The sequence below is a fragment of the Necator americanus genome, chromosome I (assembly GCF_031761385.1).
Source record: "Necator americanus strain Aroian chromosome I, whole genome shotgun sequence".
Taxonomy (NCBI): domain Eukaryota; kingdom Metazoa; phylum Nematoda; class Chromadorea; order Rhabditida; family Ancylostomatidae; genus Necator; species Necator americanus.
In genome coordinates, this window is record NC_087371.1 from 27214839 (window position 1) to 27240912 (window position 26074).

Below are 26074 nucleotides of genomic sequence, written 5' to 3' on the forward strand. Positions count from 1 at the left end.
AGTAGTAAATATTAGTGTAAAGTAAAAGGATGAAGTGTCTGGTGCTAAACAATCGGGTTGGGATACCACAACGTGTCCACCTCAATTTAGATTTGTTGGAGGTTTACGAGGGCATCTCTAACCGATACAGTGGCTTCTAGAGGTTAGCCAATTCGTCAGGTCAGTGTTTCTATCCTCCCAGACAAGTCCGACACCAACTTATTGACCCCGAAGGGATGAGGGGCTTGGTTTGCACTAGGGCGGACTCGAACCTTCGATCATTCCCGTCCGCAGTTATCAGTATCAACTTGCAACATTTTTATATATAAACTCTATGTCGAGTGAGTATGCCGTTATTTCTAACCAGTTGTACTCACCGTATGGGTAGACCTAACGTCAACCTACAACTAACCTCTATTATTAGTGGAAAATATATAGTTAGTCTATCAAGTATCAACTCTGAATGTTTGTCGTAACATTATTCATACAATTCAGGCTTGTCGTAAGCTTGGTGAAGGTGGATGTGGAGTGATTTATGAAGTCGCTCTCATCGAGTCACCTCATCGACGGTTCGCTTGCAAGGTTTGTGCTTCTAAACTGCACTTCTTTTTTGGTTCACTATAAATTCGCACCACTTAGGCAGAAGACCAGGATAGTGCACGAGAGGAGGAGATCCTAAAGATGGAAGCTAAAGTTATGAAGAAAATTAACGAGACTAAAAGCCTTCATTGTCCGTTGTGGGTTGAAAGTGGCAAAGTAGGTGTTGTTATTGTTAAGGAGCAAAACTGCGTTACAATCAAGGATCAGCTTCTAGGAAATTGGTGACTATAGTCCAGTTACTTGCAAACCAACATTAGTATACTAGAATTCTAGAATTCTAGAATATCAGGGTCATGGCCATTAAAATTCTTCTATAGAACGGCACCACTAGTGGCCTATACAGGTAGAAAGACTGCACAAATGAGATAAGATCATAGGTTTGAATTATATGAAAATTATATGCCAACGGAGCTTCACCACCACCGCTGGTAGAGCTCCACCACTGATTCTCCCTTCGAGTTGCTATCAAGAGCAGGAAACCTGGCACAGACCCCGGACCTGATTTTATATCAGCAGGCTTTATTCGGGCTGCTGGGCATCCACTTCATGTAATCTTAGCAGTGTACATGACATCCTACCTTCAGAAAGAAAGGGTCCCAGACCAGTGGAAGACCTCGCAAACCGTTCTTATCCATAAGAAAGGTGACCGAGAGGACCTTCGGAACTACCGATATGCTTGCTGAGCGTGTTGCCCAAAGTATTCACCAAGGTCATCCTCACGCGCATTTCGAGAACGCTGGGTTAAGCCCAACCTCAAGAATAAGCTGGATTTCGTCAAGGGTTCAGCTGCTTGGACTACATCCAGACCGTGTCGAGTGTCACAGAGGTCTGCTGAGAATACCGCCTGCCCTTTCCAACTTTCGTCAACTATGAGAAATCTTTCAACAACGTAGAAACGAATGCAGTATTTTCGGTGCTGGTCGATCAAGGTGTGGACGCGTCGTTTGTGAGGACATTAGCTAATTAGCCACCGCCCCCTCACCATTCTCATTGGAAAGCAGGAACGACACGGCGATAGCTTAGGCGATACTATATCGCCTGATATTGCATCATAATGAATGATGAAACCACTTTCCAGGAAAGAAAGGGGCATACGTGTTGATGGAAGATTTCTCTCGAACCTTCCTTTCGCGGACGACATCGTTCTCTTTTCGAGCAGTACCAATGAAGTACAAACGATGCTCAACGCATTGAACGGAGCAGGGAAGAGAGTAGGACTGCGAATAAACAGAAAGAAGACACAGTTCGTGAAGAACGCCTACTGCCAGGACGGAGGAGTACAACTTGAAGGTTCCCAAATCGTGGAAACTTCGTCATACGTATACCTCGGACGTTCTATGAACATGGAAAACGACTTGAAAGAAGAACTGAATAGAAGAATGAGAGCAGCATGGGCAGCATTCGCAACTGTCAAGGAAGCTACGGACCAACTGACGGACCAAGATCTTCGGGCCCTCCTGCTCGACTCGACAATTCTTCCAGCGTTCTGGTACGCAGCGGAGAGGTGGGCAAACACCGCTGCCACGTCCAGGAAGCTACTTACTACCCACAGAGGCCTTGAGAGATGTCTTTTGAAGTTCAACCAGCGCACACAACACTTAGCCGGTCTTCGCAGCTCCAACTTAAGAGGAATGTTCCATCTTCGCGATCTAGCGGAATATATATCGAAAGCAAAGCATAGAAGGGCCGCTCACATTATGAGAAGAATCGACGATAGATGGACTAGAGAACGCTAGAGTGGACCCCAAGGGACGCTAAACGTCCTCGAAGGAGACCGCCAACGAGATGGGGTGACGTGTTCGCTACACGGATGGACCAGCTGAGAGCTCAGTTGGATGCGGCTCAAGGACCTCGTCAACGTCACTCACGAAACTTGAGAACATCCTGGATGACAATAGCGAGGGAACGAAACGAGTGGAGGAGATGCTGGGGCCCGCACGTACAGTGGAGACGGGCCATCTAAGTATATGCCGACGTCACATCTTTCCTTAAAAAAATACAAGATTACGAAATTGACGATGTTGGGACTTCTAAGAATGTGGGCAACGAGTACTGAATTGTTACTTGTCTCAAGAGCCATTTTTTTACGGTGGTCCCTGCTTTTACTAAATGCAGTCACGTATATGAGTATAAGCAAGCTGTACAATTTGCACAGTTATATGTTACCCAGATGTTGAAAAAATGCACTCTCGTCCAGCACGCCTTAAAAACCCGACCCAAATAGGTTAAATGCCTGAAAGGAACATGTAGTTTTTGGTAACAACTCTTCGTTTCGTTAGGCCGAACTCCCGTATGGTCCGACCTGAGCTACTCGGGTCACTGGGAGTCGAGAGTAGGGAGTTCAAGGGAGACGCCAAGTCTTGCAAGATATGGAATAGCGGCGAATAGATGGATTCTGTGCGAGCTCTTGATGTGGATCAAGAAAATTTGGGCCGAACTGTGTTCAAGGACGGCACCGCTCGGCGAAGGTGCGCGCAACCGCGTCCGGCAGTAACAGCCCGCCGATTAAGTCATTACGTCAATTCAGAAAAAGATGTGTAACACAGCCTTCTTCCCCTCCCGCTCCCGTGATTTAAATTCCAGAATTTTCAAAAAAAGGACTGCTTCTATGATGTAACTATTTTTGAAGATGTACTGTGGCTCCTTCACAGAAAACTGAGCTGCGGGAAAAACAAATGTTTTGTTTTGATCTAATGAACTAGTGGCCAAACACACTGTGTTGCCTAGAGGTTCGTGATATGGAGCGCCTACAGATGATCCGGTAGCTGCCATATTTTGAAGAGTCCCCGCCGTAACAACAGTCCCGATATATCTCCTTCAAAAATTATCAGCGCTCGGATCCAAAAAAGAAATGAATGACTCCTTGTCTGGGTGCGAGACTTCAGAGCAAAGAATACCACAAAATAGGAAGTTAGTAACGAAAAATCGTTACGGTCTCCGTGAAGTTTGATACTTTCTGGAGAAATTTCTTTCCTGGTACTGTTCTAATCTCAAGGAGAATGCCTAACCTCTGCATTCGTCATGGGTGAAAGCTCTGTCCTCCGTGAGAAATAATTTCAAAATATTTTCAATTTTGAGTGAATTTTCCACGGAAACAGAGGTATCCAGTTGCGAAATCTTAGACGTACTCGGCAATACAAAATTACTACGAAATACTATGAAATTTGACCTCTATACCCCACAAATGTTTTTTTTTCTATAAAATCGTTGTCCGCTCATTTCAGTTTGACAATTACAACTTTATGATCATGACACTTCTCGGACCTTCAGTCAGCGATTTAAGAAAAATTATTCCAAGTCAGGTAAGCCCAAATAACAACACAATGCGAGGAATATCCAGTAACAGTCCCTTTTCTTACTTAATAAAAGAATGCTCCAAAAGTGCATATATGATGGTTTGTAGAGCACTGGATACTAGCCACAACAAAATCTGCCCGGTTGATGGTTTTATTCACATTCTAAGCCCAACAAGCCTTTATTGTCTGACATGGAGTAGTTAAGTTAGAACCAGGCTTGCCCGAGAGAATAACCAAACTGCCTCATTACGTCAGTTGGATCCCGTAGATTATCAAAATGACATTGAGCACGTTGCAGTTGCGTAACCGGTTGCGTTTGAAGCGGAGAGGGATGTGTAGCGGTTAGGATCGCCCTGGGATCAACGCGAACTGCAGCGATGTGTGGTGTTAGCAGGAATCCTCGCGACGCAAACGTCCACGCTTCGTGGCGCCGATTTGAGCACAGCCACTTACGCTGATGCATCACTAGGTATTGATGAGCGCCAAACGCTTTATCCTTTAATAAATTTTTGAAGAAAAGGAGAATGAAATTCTCGAAACAGCGGAACAACTTCTAGTTCTCAGTTATCTTTCTCTCTTTGTGTGTGCTTGGTTAGTTTGCATGTGTTTCCAGAAATTTACACTTTTCACTGTCACAGTGATTGCAGTTCAAGCGCTCGACTCTTTACGAGAACTCCACAATGCAGGGTAAGTGGTTTTTTCGTTGGTTTTTTGAATTTTTCCACCAACTAGTTCTAACAATCAGACAAAAAAAATGTGTACAAAAGACATAACTATACTTCACTCAATATTTTTAAAAAAATCGTGTCGACGATTAGTAGGCATTGGAAATCCGTTAGTAGCATTTCTAAGCAATGTTTTCGATTGCTGTTCAACGTGTCTCTCATAGATGCGATAGTAGGAGCCGGTGCTCTGATCCCCTTCACTTTTGAACTGTTGGGGAAGGTACCTCCTTCTCTTTTAGACAGTTGGCGGAAGGACCCCCTTCACTTAAGTTGCACCCCATGAGCTAAAACCCTTTCACCTGAGGAGGGTCCGGCTTCTCCCTATCGCACCTATGGTGTCTCCTCAACGGAGAATTACAAAATACAAACGTTGCGAAAGTTCCGTCCTCAGAAAATGACCTGCTCGCCGGTTAAAATGTTTGTTCTAACATGTTCTTACTTGTTTGAGAGCTGTAGGCGAGAGATATCAGGTGAGAACGTGACAGGTGTACATCAAGCTTCCCCTCCACAGCAGTGGATCGTAGGATTCTTTTGACATCGTAAATACGACAACAAAGGATGAGATAAGACACAGCAAACGATCCCAAAGGAATCATGCGAACCTTGGATGCTCTGGAGGGGAATCTTGACGTATACTTGTAAGATTTTTACTTGATATCTCCCTTAAAGGCAGCATACCAAAAATGTGACGTGGTGAGGGAATCCGCGGGACATGCTAGAGATGGCTTTGTAGGTTGCTAAATCCGGGGTGCTTCCGCTGTTATCTCCCTAATTGCTGTAAAAAACGGCATGAGAAACACTCTAGGTCCTACGAGATACGTTAGAAGGGTCTTCTACGTACACGTTCCGGTCCCGTCAGCAGCCATTATTCATTGGTTTCGTTAGAATAGGCTGGTGAGAAGACATCATTGATCATCAACCGCACGTACTTGGATCCACAAGTGAATTAGAATTATAAATAGAATCCGCACCTTGCGAAAGTTCGGTAGCATCAGTTAACTGTTCTTACTTGTTCGGGAGATATCAGGTAAGAACGTTACAAGTATACATAACCCTTCAAGCCTTCGCCTCCAAAATATCCAACGACTGGACCCTGAAGGGGAAGCCTGATGTAGACAGGCTGAATGTAGTCCACATGAAATATGACGCAAAAAATTACCCACAACTTTGCACCAATCAATCCAAATAAGAAGATTTTTCATACAATATCTACAAGATCCTGCATAAGATCTCAACATCACATTCAAAATTACTGCATTTAGTTTCAATACTAACATCCAATCTCGTCCGGAAATTTTTGAGGATGCGCGCGATCATCTCCCATGCCCCATAGCTTCTCCGGGACTCTTTTCAGGGAATCCAGTGACTTATAGTTGAAAGAGCAGGTTTTTTGCTCTAGCACCGACCAGACAACAAAATCCAAAGGATTGAGATTGGGCGAGTTTGACGGCCAAACACATTCATCCAGAAATCTGGAAGATTAGTCTCACATCACTCCAGTGTCTTTTTTGCACCGTGTGCTGGTGGCCAATCTTGCTGGAAAGTCCAGTCAATGTCCTCAGCGTTTTATTTGGCGCAAGGAGTCAGCGCATCCTTGGATTTTGCATAGCCCGTCACACTTTATGTGGACCACCTCATACTTGTGACGTTCTTACCTGATATCTCCCAAACAAGAAAGAACATATAAGCCTCCAAGCAAGTCGTTGAGGTTGCGGCACTTTCGCAAGCTGCGGATTCTAGCATTCTTCCTGGATGCGACGCATGCACAATAGTGGCAGCTACAATAATCTAAACTTAATTCTACGACGAGATGATTGAGGGAGAGATGAGCGGAATCACCGCGGAACGTACAACCTCATCTCTGGCTTTTCCGGATTCCCTTACCACGTCAGGTTCGTGACAGGCTGCCCCTTAAGACCCCCGAACAGGTAAGAACATGTTAGAAGGAACATGTAAACAAACCGTTGTCTGAGAGCGGGACTTCCGCATGCTTTGAATTTTATATGCTTGTCTCCTCACCTGTCTCTTACCAAAACCTTGTGATCAGGTATATCCACCGAGATGTGAAACCATCGAACTATGCGATCGGTGAGACGGGAACTTCGAAGGAGAAAGTAATCCACATATTTGATTTTGGATTGGCAAGATCTTTCAGGGTGTGTAGTACTAGTTTGTCAATACTTTATAGTTTTTCTTTCAAATGGAAAGATAATTTTTCCAGAGAATGACTCCAGGCGGAAAATTGGTGCTTCGAAATCCCAGAAGGACGTGTCAATTTAGGTAGGACCAATAACACATCACATCATCTACTGCTTGTTGAAACAGAAACTCACTCAGTAATGTGCAACGTTTTAGAGGAACAAATCGTTACTGTTCAATCAATGCACATAGTAGAGAGGAACAAGGTCGTCATGATGATCTCTGGTCACTTTTCTATATGCTTGTAGAAATGTTAATCGGTTCCTTACCGTGGTATGTGGTTTTGTTAACCGAAATTCTTATTATTAAAGTGAATTAACTGAAAGTTTAGGAAGAATATGAATGATCATGCGGCCACAGAGCGTGAAAAGACTGAAAAAGAACCGGAACTCCTGGAACAATCCCCAAAAGAGTTCGAGCTTTATCTAATCCACATAAAGCAACTGGGTTATGAGATCACTCCAGGTAACTATTCGGTCAGAACAATATATAGTCGGCACCGGATTTGTTGAATTCGAGAAGCGGGTTCGAGAGGCCAGAGAAAGGAGAGCACGTGTGCAAAGCAGAGGAAAAGCATGCGTCAAGGCAGATACGCAACCCGCTGAACAAATTTGAGGTCTCATATATAAAACAGAGAATGTAGCGGGATACTGGTGGAAGGTATATGTGTGTATATGTACGTTCTAGCGCGTGTGTGGAAGGTCCCAGCGGAGTTTTGGTCATGATTTTGGCCATGCTCCGATCACGCCTCGGCAGAGCAATTAGCGATGGTGCGTACCCCAAGAGATTTACCTTCGTTGCTGTCTAAATAACTGACTCTGCTTACCTACCGCTAATCATACAGCGCATCACCGGCTATGATATAATTCCAAGCAACTGAAACTTTGGAACTTGTTTTGGAGAATCAGACACATCTCTTTGGATTTTGTGATGTGAGGTGATCTCAAATTTGTATCCGTTCGCTCCAGAAGAAAGATAAATCCTCACGTGAAACATGAGATAAAGGTGCATCTGGTTACTTTAAAGGCATCATCCCACAAATCTGGAGTGGTACGGGTTTCAGGCGGGCAATGCCTATACGTGGTCGTAGATTGTGTGGAAGGGGATGATTTCGTTCATCTCTCTTTGTATCAGTGTAAACGGACTATCGCGGAACGCTGTTTCTTACGACGTCTTCTGTTGCAATGCGCAACGTTAGCGCCTCGCCCCGCCTGCGATTCGTTGAAGACCCTTACGGACGAATCGCAGGCGGGAGGCGGGAAACAGCGTTCCGGGGTTGTCCGTTCACATTTGTGCAAGGTGAGACGAACGAAATCATCCTCTTCCCCACAATCCACGATGCTGTATACGCATTATCCACCTGGAACCCGTAGCACCGCAGATTCGTGTGGTAATATCTTTAAATTACCTATATAAAGATGTTCATTGTCATTTATCTTCACATATTTCTTTATAACTTCTCTGTGTACTCCTCTGTTTCTTTATGGCCAGAAGGACATCGACGAAGATTGTCCGCGTCTCCATGTAAGACTGGAACGTGGGTTGGTCGAGATGTGTTCGCGTATCTCCCGACATACCTACTGAAGACGTGATTTCTCGGAGGGATTCGCGTAGAATCCGGAACCCTCTCTACCGTTCCTTTGTATGTTTCAGATGCAAATCTCAGCGGAGGAACCACTTTCATACGATAGAGAGCATCAGAGCAGGTTATACGGTACTTCTCAAGAGGAAGTGTTGATCTATTCATCTATATAAGAGCGTAGCGCAGTCGGTTAGGGGTTCCGCTGCCTGCACGATCGATCGAAGGTTCGAATCCTAGTGTTCACCAAGCCTTTCATATCTTTGGGGTCGATAAATTGGTACCAAACTTGTCTGGGAGGATAAAAACACTGACTTGACGCATCGGCTAGCCACCGCAAGTCACGGTGTAGGCTAAACACGCGTTTTTGAACTCCAAACGATTTTAAAATGAACTGAACACTAATGATTGATGCCAGACACTTTATCCTTTACCCTTACTTTATCGAATCTTTGGATTCGTTGATTTCTCTCTAATATCTTCTTCGTTTTGATGAAATCTCAACCACCAAATCCTCACGTACTATAGTCACTGATCACCTTGATCACCTTGACTCCCGTTGATCTTCGAACTGGTAGAGCGGGCGCCAGTAATTCTTCCATTTGTCCCGATCGCGTGCCAGAGTAGCCCAGTGGTTCCTCCTTTCGCGTGGGACACGAAGAGCATCATATTTTTCTTTGATGGACTTCGTGAAGAAATCTGACCATCGGGTCGGCGGTCTTCCTGTAGTGCGCTTAATATCGCGGGGAACCCAGTCGCTCACAGCTTTGGTCCAACGGTTGTCATTAAAGCGCATCACGTGTCCGGCCCACCTTATTTTACTTTCCTTGGCAAACGCGGCGGCGTCTCTAATCTTCGATCGTTGACGTAGGAGAGAATTTCGAATCCCGTCCCTCACTTGCGTGGAACGGGATACTCCTAGCATCACTCTCTCAATTACGCGTTCAATGACGCTCACCGCGTTTTCTTCCTGCTTGCGAAATGCCCAGGTTTCCGAAGCATAGGTCAAAACAGGAAGTACGATGGTATTGAAGAGGTGAGCACGGATCCGGGTGTTCCTGGTCTTCTTCACTACATCCTCGATGCTCTTGTACGCTCCCCGAACCGCTCGTCTCCTCCTACCCAGCTCGGGGGTCAGGTCGTTCATCATGTTCAGTTCCCGACCCAGATAAACGTAGCTGGTGCATTCGGATATGTTCGTTCCGTTGAGCGTGAATGGGGCATCCGAGACCCATCCGTTCCGCATGAACATCGTCTTTTGTAGATTCAGCTGAAGAGCGATGCATCCACATGTTTCGTCGAATTCGGTCAGCATTCGTTCCGCTTGGCTGATGCTAGGTGTTATCAGTACGATGTCATCAGCAAAGCGCAAATGGTGTAGCTGCCGACCATCAACTTTCACTCCCATGTCGTCCCATTCCAATTTTCGCATTGCGTTCTCGAGGGTGGCTGTGAATATTTTGGGTGAAATTGTATCACCCTGTCGAACCCACTCTTCACGTCAATGATGATGTTCTTGTAGAATGGCGAAATTCCGGTCGTGAAGTTACTGTACAACTCTCGAAGTACCTTTATGTACTGAGTAGGGACGCCTTGGTTGTCCAAGACTTCCACGACCGCTTCCGTCTCAACTGAGTCGAAGGCTTTCTTCAAGTCGATGAAGGTGAGACAGAGCGGCATCTTGTACTCTCGTGATACCTCGATGAGTTTCGAAACAGTGTGAATGTGGTCAATCGTGCTGAATACTTTTCGAAAACCTGCTTGCTCGCATGGCTGTCCTTCATCCAGGACTTTTTCAATCCTATTAAGGATTACTCTTGTAAAGAGCTTGTAGATGACGGACAGTAGGCAGATTGGACGATAGTTGCCGACGTCATGTGGATCTCCCTTTTTATACAACAACACGGTCTTGCTGGTTTTCCACTGTTTAGGAACCTTGCATTCCGACAGATAACGTGTAAAGAGCCTCGCCAGGGTGTTGATGAGTGCTGGCGGAGGGCTCTTCAGGTGTTCTGGTCTTATTCTGTCAGGACCAGGTGCCGTACGATTTCTTACCGACATGATAGCATGTCGTATTTCGGACGGGAGAACTTCTGGAATGACTTGTCCGTCTTCCCTCAGATGGGGAAGAGGCAAGTGGACATGGCTGTCGAAGAGATCAGAGTAGAAGTCGTAGATGATTTTCTCCATTCCTCTTCCCGATGCAATGGCTGTTCCCTTTGGGTTCCGGAGAGCAGTCATCCTCGGCTTGTGACTGGCGAAGTCTCGACGGGCATAGCGGATGCTTTTCCCCACCTCTGCAGCTTCAGCCAGCACTTCTGCTCTTCTCTCTTTAAGGTCTTCCTTTATCGCCTCTCTGCAAAGCCTTGCGAGCTCGGACGTGAGTTCTTGGTTCCCTGCGGCCCGTGCTGCTCCACGCTGGCGTATCAGCTCAAGAGTTTCAAGAGACAGGCGCCTCTTGGTGGTTTTAAAACTCTCAGCCTTCTTCGCGCAGTCGTGAAGGTGTTCAACAAGCCGGTCATCTTCCTCGTCGATGTTGTCCATTGCGGAATCTTCCCAAAAGCCGGCTAGCGTAGCGAAGAGATCCCAGTTGATGGTAGTCCTGGGATTTCTCTCTCTGAACTTGGCGGCTTTCTCTGCTCTCCTTGTGAAGGGAAATCTTCCTCGGAGGAGGCGATGGTCCGATCCCGTATAGAACTTTGGTACAACACCGACGTCCGTCAGGCAGAACCTTTTATTGACGATGATGTGGTCTATTTCATTACGGTACCCTCCACCGGGTGACTCCACCGTCCAGCGTAAAGAGGAGGGCTTCTGGAATTGCGAGTTCCCATGGATGGTCTTAGTCGTCATGATGAACTCGGAGAGCCTCTCCCCCTGGTCATTCCATTGTAGGCCGTGGGTCCCGATGTGAAGTTCCTCCGGCGTTCTTCTTGGGCCAACCTTGGCGTTGAAATCGTCAATTATGACCTTGTAGAAGGCATGGTCTTCTCGGTAGAACTTCTCCAGGTCCATATAGAAAGCTTCGACTTTTTCTTCTTCGTAGCTCGATGTTGGAGCGTAAGCGACGAAGATAGTCAAAGCTGGTGTTGGTCCACATCTTCTCATCCGCAGACGTCCGATTCGGGTCGTAAGTTGTTCAAAAGAGTCGATGTTCTTTGCCATACTCGTGTTGACGAGGACGCCAACTCCACCAACACCTCTACTGTCGCATGTTCCTAAGAACAGTTCTTCTCCAGTTTCAAATACAGCGTTGAGAGAGTGACGTCGTCTCGTCTCGGTCAGTCCGATGACGTCGTGCTTGATCTTCTTGGCTTGCATCATCAGATCTTCGATGGCCGCTTCCGATGCAAGCGTACGTGCGTTATAAGTACAGATCGCCATCCTAGTCCTTTTCCGTTTTGGTAGCCTACATGGCTCCTGCAACTCCGTCCTACCTGGCGCTACCGTACCAGGCTTTCCTTCGGAATCAGGAGACTCTTTTCTATTACTGTGTTTTGCTTAAAAATTTTAAAACCCATAGGCAGGTTGCAAGCCTCTAGTCCCATGAGTTTCTGGGAGAACTTTCGTTCTCCCGGAGTGGACATGTGGAGCTTATTTGTTGGAGGCGACTCCAAACCGCCTCCTTTGCACCTCCCAGTCACTTGATTGCAGGCTTTTGGCCGGACCGACGTGCGGGATACAAGGATGTCATGAGTCAGTCCTGGCTCAGCAGAAACAAGGAGTCCATCCCCTGAATCCACCTGCGTCTCTGGGCAAGCACAAGGTCGCTTTTGGTCCGCGATTAGCCCCCTATCCGCCACCCGGGGACGCGCCACGTAGCCTCGCGATTAGCCGGCTGTGATTCCTCTAGTGAGGGAGATCCGTGGAGTCACTGATATAACTTCCGTTTTTGAACACCACATTAGATCCATAGTAAATGAAAAACTCGCATGGATGTACTCGTATCTACCATAAGCATACAGTACAGTGCAGCGCATTTAATTTCAGCGCTTTTTCGAAAGTCTGGTAAAACTGAGTGGATTTCAAAAAAGAAATATTCGTCGGTTTTGCACTGACAACTGACGAACTAAGATGAAATATTGATTCAAATACAGAAATAATTATACAAGGATATTCCATCAGCTCTTTAAACTTCAGAACAATATTTCTACTTTTGGAGATAGGTGTAGCAGAATTGCTAAGAGGTTCGGCTGTCTGGCTGGATGACTGCACGATCGTTGGTCCGAAACTGTCCCGGTCCCAACCAAGCCCTTCATTCCTCCGGAGTCAATAAAGTGGAATCGGACTTGTCTGAGAGGATGGAAACGCTGACTTGATACATTGGTTAAGCGCTGCAAATCATTGCAAGGCTGCACGCGCGCACGCATGTCCGTTAACAAACGGGCGTGAAATTTCTAATTTCTAAAATTAAGTCGACAGCGTAAGCGCTCCATAAGGATTGATCAACGCCGTGTACTTTATCCTTCCATCCACTCTATCTGTACCTTTGACTCAAACTTATTCGAATTTCAAAGGATTAACCTTTCAGACTACAACCTTCTGCGTAACATCTTCCTACAGATATTCAAGAGGAATAAGTTTGACCTCTCTATGAAACTTGACTGGGAGAAGACAGGAGAGTATGGGAGTCTGTACAGCTGGAACACATGCTCACTGTAAATGTTCACATTCAGTTTAAGAAGAAACTATATTCGAACTTTCGCCATTTTCTAGCCCACGAGTTACTTCGAAGGATAACACGGTTGTTACACTCGAACAACTGCTGAAAATTCCCAAAAATTTGCCTGAAATTACAGAAGAGGTAGTATTTCACGAACTTTACTAAGGGAAAATGTAGTTGGGGGAGGAGGACAGCACTCAGGCGCCCTTATTTTTCGACGCTCCTACTTACTTTTTTCTCTTAGTAGCTTTAGCTTACATCTCATAGTCTCCAAGGGTCCCGATTGATTTAATTATCTACTTCGAGAAATAAGGACGCCGGGGGGGTTGGGTGTGTGGGGGGGGGGGGTGGGGGTTATTTTGGAGTTGGGTCTGTGGGGGGGTGGTGGCCGGTGGGGGGTGGGGTGTGGTGGGGTGGGGGGGGTGGGGGGGGGTGTGGGGGGGGGGGGGGGGGGGGGGGGGGGGGGGGGTGGGTGGGTTGGGGGGGGTGTGGGGGGGGGGGGGGGGTGGTGGGGGGGGTTGGGGGTGGGGGGGGGGGGGGGGGGGGGGGGGGGGGGGGGGGGGGGGGGGGGGGGGGGGGGGTGGGGGGGGGGGGGGGGGGTGGGTGGGGGGGGGGTGGGGGGGGGGGGGGGGGGGGGGGGGGGGTGGGGGGGGGGGGGGGGGGGGGTGGGGGGTGGGGGGGGGGGGGGGGGGGGGGGGGGGGGGGTGGGGGGGGGGGGTGGGGTGGGGGGGGGGGGGGGTGGGGGGGGGGGGGGGCTGTGTGCACCTGCCCCCCCCCCCCCAACTACATTTCACCCATTTACTATTCTAATTGAGAGCTACGATGATTTCAGATGGCGATGAGGACACAAGAGAAGGAGTGGTGTGCAACAATTTCGTCCCATGACGATACACTTGATGACAGCAAGAAAAGCCAACGAGATGTATGGATCGTCTCAATGATTTTCATGTACTCGTTTAATTATAGATCTGCGTAATCTTTTGTACCGTAATTTGTTGTATGTGCGAAAACAGCAGAGGATCTAACTTTACCTATAATAATCTGCAACTAACTTGCATTTCTATTCTCTGATAATTCCTACACTCCGGGCTGTATGGAAGTGGGTGCGCTCAAAGCGGTGGGGTATTGACCTCATCGCGCTTCACGTTACGTTCTGGACCGCCATTACACGTGCGGAATGCACAGTCTCAGCAGTGTGACATCACAGATAGTAGAACAAAGTCGCTATGCTTATAGATTGTGCTGAAGGTGTTCAACTCGGTTAGTCGCTGTACGCCTTAAAGGCATCACCCCACGAATTTGCGGTGGTACGGATTTCAGGTGGAGTATTCGTATACGAGATCGTAGATTGGAGAGGGGCGGGGTGTGAAGAAGGAAGTACGTTTTTTACGGCAAGTAGGAAGAAATAAACGGAAGGGGGTCCGTTTATTTCTTCCTACTTGCCGTAAAAAACGGCCCGAAAGATGCGGCGCGTGCACAAGATCTGGAGCGCTCCAACCGAACTCCGGGCCTGTATCTTCCGGGCCGTTTTTTATGGCAATTGAGAAGAAACGGACGGGATCATCCTTCTCTCCATTATCTACGATCCCGTATACGAACACTCCACCTGAAATCCGTACCACCTCAGATTCGTGGGGTGATGCCTTTAAATTCAAGACGAGGAGAGAGGGAAGAGGGTTTATGTGACAAGAAGAGAGAATCAGCGCTTAGACAAGCGCGTTGCTCTCCTTTGGTTAAGTCAATCCATCCCAGTTGGAGTTATTTTGCATAGTATTTCCTTTGTTTGCCCTCTCTCCTCGAAGTCGAACTAAAACATCGTCAAAACAAAAAGCTTTCGACATCTGGCTCGAAGTATTTCACCCAGTGGAACTGAAATTCAAATTGTACTGCACCTACTGTCCAATCATTTACGTCTTTATTACAGTTAAATACGGCTACGGAATCGCAAGGTCCCTTGAAACCGACAATGTCGTATGAAAATATTAGAAAGGTATGCTAGGATTGGACATTTCAAAAATGTACTTCTCCTAATAATTCAGCTTCAATTCAGCAGCATGTCCCTCCCAGATACTACTCTGCCGAGAAAGATCGAGCGAATAAATCAAAAAAAGTGATACTGTTGAAATATGAACCTTCACCGGAACTAAAGTTGGCAAGTACTGAAAAGAAAATCAAAGAGGAAGCTGAAGGAGAGAGTGCATTTAAAAAAGAGGTTCGAAAACGAACAGAACTTCTCTTTTTCTTGTTTTCAGAAGGTAACATCCTTACTATTTTAGAACGCCGCACAGAAGAAGCAACCGAATACCGGAAAGGAAACACCCAAGCAACTACAAAAGACACACGCTGAGGTGAGATAATCATGAGTCGATTTTTGAAAAGAAAATGAAGCTTCGTGCAGCTGCATAAGTGGCGCAGTGGAGCCAGCGGCTGAGATCGAGGTGGGACCATCACGAGCTGTCGCTGGGATCCAACCATACACGGTATCACCCCCATATTAGTTACCGCCGAACGTAGTGTCTCGGCCTGGCGCCTCGACGAAGGTGAGCACCACCGCCTTGCCTCCCCGTGCCCACTGATCGATGGAATGATAATCGATTATGCTGATGTGTTTATGTTTTTCGTGTAATCATGATCATCTATTACCTCATATCGCAGCAAAATTCTCTTTATTAGCATTGGGACCATCATCCTACCGATCGATAGTTCCATTCATTGGCACAGAAGCGTTTGTTCGCACGAAGTAGGTGTAAACACTCAACTCTTGTCCATGCGCCACGTCCACCAGCGAACGGTCAAACATCAGTGAGGTTTCCTCACAGGTCTATTCAACTAAAACCAATGAATAGGCTAAGGGGACCGGAGCTTGTAGAAGAGGACCCGTTTTAACGTACCTACTGGAACAAACGCCGTTCCCACACCATTTTTCAGGGCGATTATTGGGAACTGAGTGGCGCCACATTCATGCTCGTAATCTATAGTAGAGTCAAAACGACATGAAGCACAGTGTAGCTCAGTAAGAGGTTGCGCTCGGAGCGGTGCTCTGGAGCATAGGGGTTGGGATCGAGTGAGGACCCCTGCTATCACCCTTCATTGCTGCTGTTCACGATGCTCCCACCGATTCAAACCGACATCTCCACCGCGTCGCTTTAAGCGCAACCGCCTATGCAACTGCACCGCGCTTCATTTGTGGTTGAGCCTTTACTGGTACCACCCATCGCTGCAGTTTTCGACGGTTCCGACTCGGCTCCAACTGCTCCTCTACTGCGCAGTTTCGAGCGCGTACGCAAATGCACTACAACTACACCCGTGGTTCATGTCGTTTTGACTCGACTACCTATAGAATTTTCATAAGTGATGCATACGTATAGGCGATACCTAAAGTTCGGACTCAGGTAGGTACATATTCAAGCTGAATGCCAAATTTATGCGGACTTCTAGACTCTGAGCTACAACTCTAGATGTGTGTACAATGTTGTTGTGATGTTTGTTGAGTCTCCTTTTTTGTCGTTTCGTTGATTGATAGTCCGCAAAGATTTCTTGGAACCATCCACAAGTGGTCCATACAAATACATACAAGCTAGAATCTGCTTATTTCTCTTCCTCTTCTTAATCTTGAAAGGAAACTTTCAGATCCAGTAAAAGTCAAGAATGAAATGGAAAACTATAATTTCAAGAAGAATTAATCAACTGTATATATGGAAGAAATTGGGCTAGGGAATAAGTGTTTTTTTTTTTCTTTTCAAACCTTAAGATATGCATATAAATAAGAGGCGCTGAGAAAGTGTTACATGCCAGAAATTAGTTTCTTCTCAATTCATGGTAATCCACCGATGTGTGATCCGTCCAGAAATTCGATTTCATCTTTTTGGAGGGCGAAGGCAAACAGCCTTCGGCACCTTCAACATTACAGCTACTCCATGCACAGTTGGAATCTCAGCTTCAGTGGCTTTGCCTTCTTGATTAAATGCAAAAAACAAATGGGGTCGAAAATGCTTCGCTTTATCGATCCGACTTCTCATTTTAAGTATCTCAAAAGACAAAAATCAATAAGGCCAAAAAACCAAAAAAAAAACAATGTCGTGTCGGGGAAATTCCCTACCAAATAGCCTGTAATATTCTGCCGATACTTTTTAACTTCTTTCACACTTTTAGGTTTGAAAAGAAAAAAAAGCGCTAATTTCTTAACCCTATACACTTGAGTGAATATTTGTTGTGAGAATTTCCACTGATTATTCCATTTTCTGTACGAATTGACATTTCTTAGAGTTTATTTGATAAATTAGTATGCAAAATATTGCAAAAACAGGAGAGTTATGGATACTTGCGAGGACGTCCGCGAGTTCGGCGAGCTGTTGCTTGTTCCTGAAAAAACAGGTCAAAATTAAAAGATAATCGGTGAATGGGTGAAGGAAACCTACATCAATTTTCCCTCTTAATGTGGAATGGTCTGAAATCCTTCGTATAAAACGCCCTGCCTCTTCATCAGCACACGGGGTGTTTTGCTCTGTCAGGTTCTGATAGGCCATTCTAGAAAGAGAATTTTTACACTCAATAATACTTTAAATATCCAGCCCGTTCTATTATTATACACCTCCAAATAAATTCTCAGTAATCCGAGTGAAACTCACCGTCTCACACCTTGTAGCAGTGTTCGAGCATACCGTGGTGTTCTAGAGTTATAAAGAGCATCGCGCAGCAGATCGCCGATCGGAGGTCCATCTGCAACGCTCGTATGCCTCATAATTCACTCAATAAAGCAAAAAACAAGAAATGCAGATCAGGGAAAAGAGGTAACCAATGGACAAAGAATCAATAGAACTCACCCCCAGTAGAAGGATCCGTAACACATGGTTCCAAAGTCGTGTTACTTGGTGATGGATTTTCAGCCTCACCGCTAGGAGTACTTTGCGCCTCTTCTGCAATGGGTTCCTCCGAAACAGAACTGCACTGTTCATCACGCACCATTTTTCGAACCTATGTGGAAGTTTTAATTAACTGAAAAACCCAGACGCACAAAACCAAATAAAAAATCTTTAAATAACACCTTGAATCTATATTCTTACTTTCGAAGACAACATTATTTTATCTTTGTACAAAAGAACAGAATCAGTACTGCTAAGGGCATAAAATATTACAGCTCAAAAGATGTGGTTAAAGTTGAATAATTTCGTGGTAATTTAAAAGGTAACACTGCAAGAAGCAAGCAGAACTTTTCAATGTGAGAAGCAAGCCTATGTGAACCAGAGTGAAGCACAAAGCCGACCACACAATCTGCCGTACATGTGAGATGGTTCACCGTAGGGTAGTGAAAAACGGAACTAGTAGTTCACTTATGACTATGTCAAATCAATTAGCTCTACGATTATACCGTCTCAGTAAGACAGTAGCATAATTCGAAGCCCACAACCAGCACAAAATCATAGAAACCGTAACATTATACTAAGAAAAAACAAAGGAAACAAAAAGCGGCGGTAGTTAACAAATAGTGCTCTGAAATAATAAGACTAGAAAGATTATTGTACCTTGCCAAGAATGGTACGCCTGACAACCACTAATTGCCCGTTTTCACCTTTACGCACTAAGACTTTCTGTCGAAGAGGGAGGCTTTCATCACCTTTCGTCCTAGAAAAGTAGAAAAAGTGTTAAATAACAGTGATATGCATTTGAGACTTGACGTACTCAATTTTCGCCTCACGTTTCAACGGCGAGAAAAGCGATTTTCGAGTGTGGTGTCGAATCTAAAGCAATTTTTAGAAGAAAAAATGCGTTGAATCTAGATAATGGATTACAACAACGGAGAATTAGGTATTACTTCTGTGGTCGTAGGCGGTGAGGAGGTACATGGAACATTGGTTTCACTCGAACATGAAGCATTACCTTAATTGAATTATTAAATGAAGTTAAGGCATTACTTTCACTGTGGCATAGAGCATAACGAGTGCAACAATGGGCCACGTGGAGAGGAACGAAATAACAAAACTACCGCATTCTTCTTATGCCTGTGATTATGCAACTAGTTTAGCCAAGTAAATATACTCAGATAAACAATTACTGTACACTACAGGGGAGTGAGAATTTTGTTTACAATGTTGTTGTTAAAATTTTTGACCTACCGTCAACAACATTACATCCGTTCGCACTCGACGGAGCACACTCAGGATCGGCCATCACGTCGTCGAGGATACGCGTCAGCCTTCCGAGGTAATGATTCGCTGCCTTGATACTACGAGTATATTGCATTCGTTCTTTCAGCATCTAAACGTACCATAGCAGGAACCTACATTCTAATTATATAATAACGAAACTCATACGTCGCAGCTCATTTCGAACTGGAGCACGCTGTTATAAATTTCTGTGTTGGCGAAATTCTCACGCTTCGTTATATATGGAGAGACGTATGACTCCTGAAATAAAATAACTTCTGAAAACTATGAAATAGAAGTCAGAACAATAAAATTAAGAAATCAAGCTGCGCGTTGAAAATTTATTTCACTTAGTCGAGTTGTTTGATACTGTAAAAACCTCTCATTTATACTAGCTTCAAACGTTTCAAAACAAACGTTCAATCAGCTGTGATATCGGATTTCAATCTGAATCATTAATCATCATCACCGCCAATAAAATTGCCACTAGCACGCAAGAGAAGTAGCGTAGAAGTTACAGCGTCCGACTTTGAATAAAGTCCAACCCATTTTCTTTTATTCAAAGTTCAGCTCATCTTATAGTTCACCCTTAGTGAGTATTAGTCTACACAACACCGAGACTCTAATCATTTCAAAAATGCAAAATTCTGATTCGATTTTTGCAGCCTAACATGATGTTAGAACCATTAAACTTGAGTGGTATTAAAGGGGCACCACCTCACGAATCCGGAGTGGTACGGGTTTCAGGCGGCCTGTACGGGGTCGTAGATTGTGGGGAAGAAAGTGATTCCGTTCATCTCACAGTGTATCAGTGTAAACGAACGACTCCGGAACGCTGTTCCTTTCGAAGACTTCTGTTGCAATGCGCCACCCTTGCGTCGCCTCCCGCTTGCGATTCGTCAGAATGGGTTTCCAACGAATCGTAAGTGGGGGGGGGGGGGGGGGGGGGGGGGGAAGCGTTGCGCTTTGCAACAGTTGCATTGTAAGAAACAGTTCCGTGGTTGTCCGTTTACACTGATACAGGGAGAGGTGAACGGAATCACCCTCCTCTCCACAATCTACGACTACATATAGCCATTACCCGCCTGGAACCCGTACCACCCCAGATTCGTTGGTTGATGGCTTCAAATAATGCTTCTTTTCAATAAAACAAATAAATCTGCAGCAACTTAATATAGACGGATAAAACAACCGTCTACAGTACTGATGCAATCACATTATCCGGTGAGCAAGAAGTGGTACGATGGAGCAAGTGAGTGCCGAATGATCAATACCGACGACGATACCCTTAGACAGTGGAGGTGGGATACTTAGTCATGTCTACAGTTCGACTACAGCAACCAAAGGTCACGGCTCGCAATCACAGGCACGGAGGAGTTAGCGGCACAACCGCCTCGCTAACCGCTAACTTCACCGTGCCACTTCGAGTGCACCAGCTTATGCAATTTGCTTTGGATCGTTTTGATACTACGAAATGTTGCCCAGCACCAAGAGTACACTAGAAGATATATGAATATATCGAAATGGCAGTAGAGTGCGCCATCAGAGAGAGACGCATCAATACAAAGAAAAAATAATGCAATGCAATGTAAAAAAAGTGTAAAATGCAACTCAATGCAAAATGCAAAAACTTGTCTAAAGGGTAAAGGAAATAGTACCTTCGAATAGTTGTAGGCGTTAGCTACTGTTGATGATGTACCTTCAACGATTTGTTGCACAGCCTTAAACTCAAGTAACAAGTCAAGTGGGTAGAATTATGAGAAGGATGGAAAGCATTGTTGCTTTCACCATTATCTGAATGTGAGCAAAGAGATGGAAAAACTTAAAAACTGGAAAAACTTAAATCTCATCCAAAAACGAACACAATTGTTTGAGATATCGTATATGGGACAGTTCGTTTGCTAGTTTGAAGTGAGATTCGTCTTACTTGCACATATCATATTAGAAGTTAAGAAAAGTACAAAACCAGTCGTTCAAAGTGATATTAGGTTTTCGCAAGTAATATGCTAAGCAGAAATGACGAAAGATTAGAGGCCGATTCCTCAATTGATAAGACTCTATCAGCTTTAAAATAGACGCATAGCAAAGGTTACGTGAATGAAGCACCTAACCTTCTGACGTTGTTGAGCTTTCGAAGATCCGAAGACGCTCTCATTTTTTTCCATCCATTCGACGGAGCGATAATTCCTGCCCTGCAGTTGTTCTCCGAATCCATCAGGATCTGTAAACGCATATTATGGTATATAAAATAAAATGATTAACAGTGAGATAGTCACAGTTAGAATGTGTAGACGTCTCGATCTGGGTGGCATCCATTCTTTTCGGCTTTGTTGAAGAATTCAACGCTACAATATGTTACGGAAAGCATGCGAAGCAGCAGAGAATAATAAAAACACACTCACTTAGAGATGGAGGGTGAGCTCTACGTTTGATTCTTTGTAAGCCGGTATCCTGAATAAGTTGCTGTGTACGTTCACGTCTGGCAGCTAAGTCACGCATGAAGACCTCAGGTGTAAACACATCAATACCAGATTTGGACGCTTCCAGATCAGCAAGATCTGCAAATGTCATCATCGTATGCTAACACAGAAAAACATTCATGACAGTAGATTTCCCACCACCATGGTAGAAGTGATCCAAGCAGTAGTCCACAACAACTTCAGAAATCTCACGCCGTATAATAAGCTGAAAAAACATAGATAGTAAAAAAATGGCAAAACTTACATGAAAATGAAGACATCATAAAATAATATGTAAAAAAAAAAACAACAACTGCACTGACCCAAGCTTCGGAAAATAGAAAGGGTTGATTTTGTTAATCTTAAGAAAACATCTCAAAAACTTTCACTTTATTTTTATTTTACATTTGTACAGCAACAGTGAGCAGCAGGATATGAGCAGCGAAGAACTCGTGAACTTTGAACTCTTGAAGGACTGTATTATGAACGTTTGAAATTGATAACTTCTAGATATATGCATGGCTTGCGTAAGAACTGACTGACCTAATTAAAATAAACAGGAACCGATATAGCAAACACATTTCTAGTCATTTTACCTTGATTATGACATCCCGTTGTTTAAATAATTGACTTTTAAACTTTTTCACAACAAAAAATTATCTCACCCTCCAATCGTGGACACGGACGAAGGCAGTGCAGTGCATGTCCACAAGAGAAGACCGACCGTGGTTAGATTTAAAGTGGCGATCATCGTTTATACAAAGATAATACATGTGCTCGTCCTGAATTCCCATTTTTTTCAATCGATGCTTGCTGTGATATTGGAGCTCTCGCACCCATTGCTAAAAAAATGCACAATTATAAGCGCACTATGTAATTATTCCACAGTTTTCAACAATTCAAGGAAAAAGTCTGGAAAGAAAGTGATCGTGATGATGAATGTTTGAGCCTAAAAGAGATCTGAGACTAAAGTGTGTTATCATCGAACCAATGTCGCGTTCCACGACATTAGTGCAAGAAAGTGGGTTGGATCCAATAACCAGCAGAGAATCAGCGAACAGTAACCAAACATATGTTTTCATGACGAAAAATTACACAAGCCATGTACCCCACAAACCTCAAACAATCCAGGATCTTCGAATGTAAACCGACTGATTATTGCACTTTTCCTGTTGTGATCGAAAAACATATGCTCAAGAAGCTGGTCTTGTGATGGGACTTCTGGTGTACTTCGGAATTCCGCCGAACAACTCATGCACAATGACTTTAAAAGAAAGAGGTTTTTGAAGAGACGCGGAAAAATGAAAAGGATGTTGCTGGAAACAAACTGGAGGGAATGGCTTCGTTTTCTTATATTTTGCCATAGTGGAGCCGTAGGCATCATAGGACATCGCGTGAGTGTCAGACTCACGAGCTTCCAGAGCGAAACGTTTCCGGTAGATCTAACGAGGGTTTTAAGAAACAGATAAAGAGATGAAGCATAGAGAGAAAAATATCCGAACTAAGTATATCAACTTACAAGATTCCCGCGGTGATCCTCCAAATTAGATTTCAGAACCTCGAAAGGAGGGAAGAAATTGACAATATCGACGTGTTCGGTAGCCACTTTGTCCACTGAAAACTAAAGCAGTTTGTTAGTTAACAACACTACAGAGAAGCAAAAAAGCTGAACCAGTACATGTAGCATAACTTTCAGAACCTCATAATTCCAGGAACGAATCAAAACGTAACATCATATAACTCACGGTAGGCGTGATACAAAGCATCGAGAGGTACATCAGTGAATTCTGCCATTAATCTGAGGTCGTAAATAGTTATACGTAGCCTTATCTGAAAACGTTTGCAAAGGCAAAGGCAGGGCAGCAAAATTGTAGTGAATTAAAGTCTACAGGTTAAAAGTGGTGGGAACAAATGAGTGAAAAAAAAAGAATTGTGAAAGGATTGAAAGAGTTTTCTTGTCGTTAAAAACGTTATGTGTGAGAAATGTAATGCATGTAGGGATATTATCCTCACTATGGATATCAAGAACGTATGATGAAAATGCAGAAAGTCAATCCATCTCAGAGAAAAGATACAATTTGTTTTGAAAAAAAGAGATGGGAAACCCAGTTGTTGGTATGGTATGACTATCGAGTAATTCCTGCTTACTAGCCCCAAATAAGGTATTTATGAAAACGAAAGAAAATAATAAATAATAGGAGAAAAGATGCAAACCTGCGCATCATCAGGAGTGCAAGTGGTACTATGACATTCGCGTACACGTAACTCAGTTATATTAGGAGATGTTCGTATAGCACCTCTACAGCTAGGATTCACGCATCGCCAAAAATTCCAGTTTGCTGGTTTCACCTGAAACGCTGACGACAACTAGACTTAGGGAAAAAGAAGGAGAACGAGCCAACTCATACAAATCCATCGATGTTGTAGATATGACCGTCAAATGCAATCTGTTTGCGACATCTCTTCGAAAAACAAAGATACATCTTTGAACCATTGGTAAACGTTATGACACGACTTAGCAAATCCGGTAGGTTCAAATTGTGCTCACTGCCCAAGGTAGGAACGTGTGCATAGAATATTTCCACACCTTAAACTTCCCTTTTAGTTTCACACAGAGTAACACAACTGTCTACTTTAAGAAGAGAAGATACAGAAGATTTAGTGAAATACCGTTACGAAGCGTAGTAGGAACAATAATTTCGTTTCCTCGCAGTAGAACGCTCTGTTCCATGTCGTGTTCATCTACAATACCGTCGACTTCGATGAACTCTTCAACTTCCTCCTCGTTTACAGCCTAGAAAAGTAAATAATTATGTCAAAAATGTGAAAGTGTTCATGATACTCAAAATGAAATCCGAAAAATGGACCAACACTACAACGAGCAAAAATTCTGTAGAAAAAAAGTGAATAAATACTTCAGGAGCTATGGTTTCCTCATGTTCCACATCTTGAATCCAATTTCGGTCAACATCATCGGCTCCATGGTCCAAACTCGAAACACCAGTAGAGGGTTGCTTCTCACTCATTACATCTATCTTTAAATAATTAGAAAAATCTCGAAGATGATTGAAAATAACTCAGAAATAGAAAATAAACAAATACAGGGTACGTCAAGGAAGTCTAAAAGTGTCAAGTAAGAAAAAATGATTCAAAAAGAACAGATTCAAAAGATGAAGAGAAGAGAACCGAAGAGATTTGTTTCCCTGACCGAAATCGAAAAAAACTAAACTATGCTTGCTCTAGTAAGCGACTAAATTATTCACAGAGATAATTCCACGGATGCTACGCGACTACGGACATTATGGAAATAACGGCTAGAATAAGTTCACCAAAAACATGGAAGATAATTTTCGCTCACCGTACACTATTTCCATTCGCTCCATCTTCATGTCGGATAGAATCTCTTGTTTAAACATTGAAGTGGTTCATTTCTACGGGTTAAGCTAAGTGCAGTACCGGGATGTACCCGTAGTAGTGTGCATTCTACTTATTTCATGTATCCTTTCCTTAAAGTAGAAGAAGAAAGAAATGGATGAACGAGTAGAACTTGTAGTAGTAACTTCTACTCGTCCTTACACTTCTTATTACAATCATCATCAAAAGTGCAACGTTCATTTCTGACTGTTTATACTCCGTTTTGTCACGGTAAACAAAAACCTGTTAAAGAAAAATTACTAAACGTGTAAACCCCGACAAAACCTAAAACTGTTTATTACTGTACATCAATCAAGTAGCACATGTTTCCTTTGAAGCTCCTGTAGACGAATATTAGCATAGTGAGGTCGGAACGACTTGAGCGACACTGTGACAGTTGCGGTTGCGATCAAGGTGGGACCTTTGCCAACGCCACTCAGCGCTGCAGTTCACGTTGGTTTCGCCTCGATCGCAACCGCTGGTTGGTCCCACCGCGTCGCTACGAGCACAGGCGCTTACGCAACTACACCGAGCATCATGTCGTTTTGATCCGACTATACTCGACTAGAATAGCAGAGCCCGTATGTCCGTCGCAATGATTTTAGTTTCTAGAGAATGGATTTTGATCATTTTATTATTTTGATTTTTTTTTGGTTCATTGTGCATTTTTAGCTTTCTTCATAGCTGTAGTCGTAAGATGGACTTGTGAGGAAAGCTAGTTGTGATGACAATGACACGAAAAATAACGGGACAAAACCCAATCTCTCTAAACAAAAATCGTAAGTGCACACTAGCAGCGAAGCAAAACAGAAAACTAGCGTAGAAAGAGATCACAAAGGCTACGTAGCTGTATTTATGCAGAATTCCCCAAGAATTCACCTGGGAAAAGAACTCTGAAGAAAAAATTGACAGTATCGTATTGCCATTCGATCGCATAGTTGCCCGGCACCCGTCTCTGCTGCCGGCTGCAATTGCGCTGATCGCGTTGCGGTTCCCAGGTGCAACGCATGCGTAGAG

General features: G+C 44.3%; 4 protein-coding genes across 8 annotated transcripts; 2 read left to right on the forward strand and 2 right to left on the reverse strand.

The window, feature by feature from the left end:
- Positions 1-359: 359 nt before the first annotated feature.
- On the forward strand, positions 360-8554 carry RB195_006994 (uncharacterized protein; the record flags this gene model as incomplete). 2 transcript variants are annotated; one of them, XM_064180385.1, is made up of 11 exons in its annotated part: positions 360-416; positions 475-561; positions 619-735; positions 3804-3881; positions 4489-4562; positions 6648-6756; positions 6822-6880; positions 6956-7072; positions 7131-7264; positions 7863-8098; positions 8453-8554. In XM_064180385.1, 11 exons carry the CDS (start codon positions 360-362, stop codon positions 8552-8554), a joined length of 1170 nt encoding a protein of 389 aa, XP_064037261.1. The 2 variants fall into 2 exon arrangements, with proteins under 2 accessions (XP_064037261.1, XP_064037262.1); XM_064180386.1 differs by lacking the exons at positions 7863-8098; positions 8453-8554 and adding an exon at positions 7293-7414 and having other exon boundaries at positions 7131-7246.
- A 368-nt stretch (positions 8555-8922) lies between these two features.
- Positions 8923-11762, reverse strand: RB195_006995 (uncharacterized protein; the record flags this gene model as incomplete). Of its 2 annotated transcripts, none has more annotated exons than XM_064180387.1 (2): positions 8923-9858; positions 9948-11762. In XM_064180387.1, the coding sequence occupies 2 exons, from the start codon at positions 11760-11762 to the stop codon at positions 8923-8925; spliced, it is 2751 nt and encodes a 916-aa protein (XP_064037263.1). The 2 variants fall into 2 exon arrangements, with proteins under 2 accessions (XP_064037263.1, XP_064037264.1); XM_064180388.1 differs by having other exon boundaries at positions 8923-9827; positions 9872-11762.
- A 548-nt stretch (positions 11763-12310) lies between these two features.
- RB195_006996 (uncharacterized protein) lies at positions 12311-16680 on the forward strand (the record flags this gene model as incomplete). 2 transcript variants are annotated; one of them, XM_064180389.1, is made up of 8 exons in its annotated part: positions 12311-12386; positions 12910-13036; positions 13095-13182; positions 13874-13963; positions 14966-15031; positions 15092-15253; positions 15318-15389; positions 16672-16680. In XM_064180389.1, the coding sequence occupies 8 exons, from the start codon at positions 12311-12313 to the stop codon at positions 16678-16680; spliced, it is 690 nt and encodes a 229-aa protein (XP_064037265.1). The 2 variants fall into 2 exon arrangements, with proteins under 2 accessions (XP_064037265.1, XP_064037266.1); XM_064180390.1 differs by lacking the exon at positions 12311-12386 and having other exon boundaries at positions 12972-13036.
- A 672-nt stretch (positions 16681-17352) lies between these two features.
- On the reverse strand, positions 17353-24669 carry RB195_006997 (uncharacterized protein; the record flags this gene model as incomplete). Of its 2 annotated transcripts, XM_064180391.1 has the most annotated exons (24): positions 17353-17403; positions 17460-17568; positions 17670-17760; positions 17865-18015; positions 18564-18663; positions 18721-18779; positions 18854-18918; positions 19155-19296; positions 19353-19445; positions 20843-20905; positions 21296-21405; positions 21461-21529; positions 21587-21742; positions 21803-21869; positions 22309-22425; positions 22480-22485; positions 22761-22907; positions 22972-23085; positions 23163-23257; positions 23389-23473; positions 23858-23992; positions 24052-24230; positions 24314-24437; positions 24559-24669. In XM_064180391.1, 24 exons carry the CDS (start codon positions 24667-24669, stop codon positions 17353-17355), a joined length of 2439 nt encoding a protein of 812 aa, XP_064037267.1. The 2 variants fall into 2 exon arrangements, with proteins under 2 accessions (XP_064037267.1, XP_013306107.2); XM_013450653.2 differs by having other exon boundaries at positions 22309-22485.
- Positions 24670-26074: the final 1405 nt, after the last annotated feature.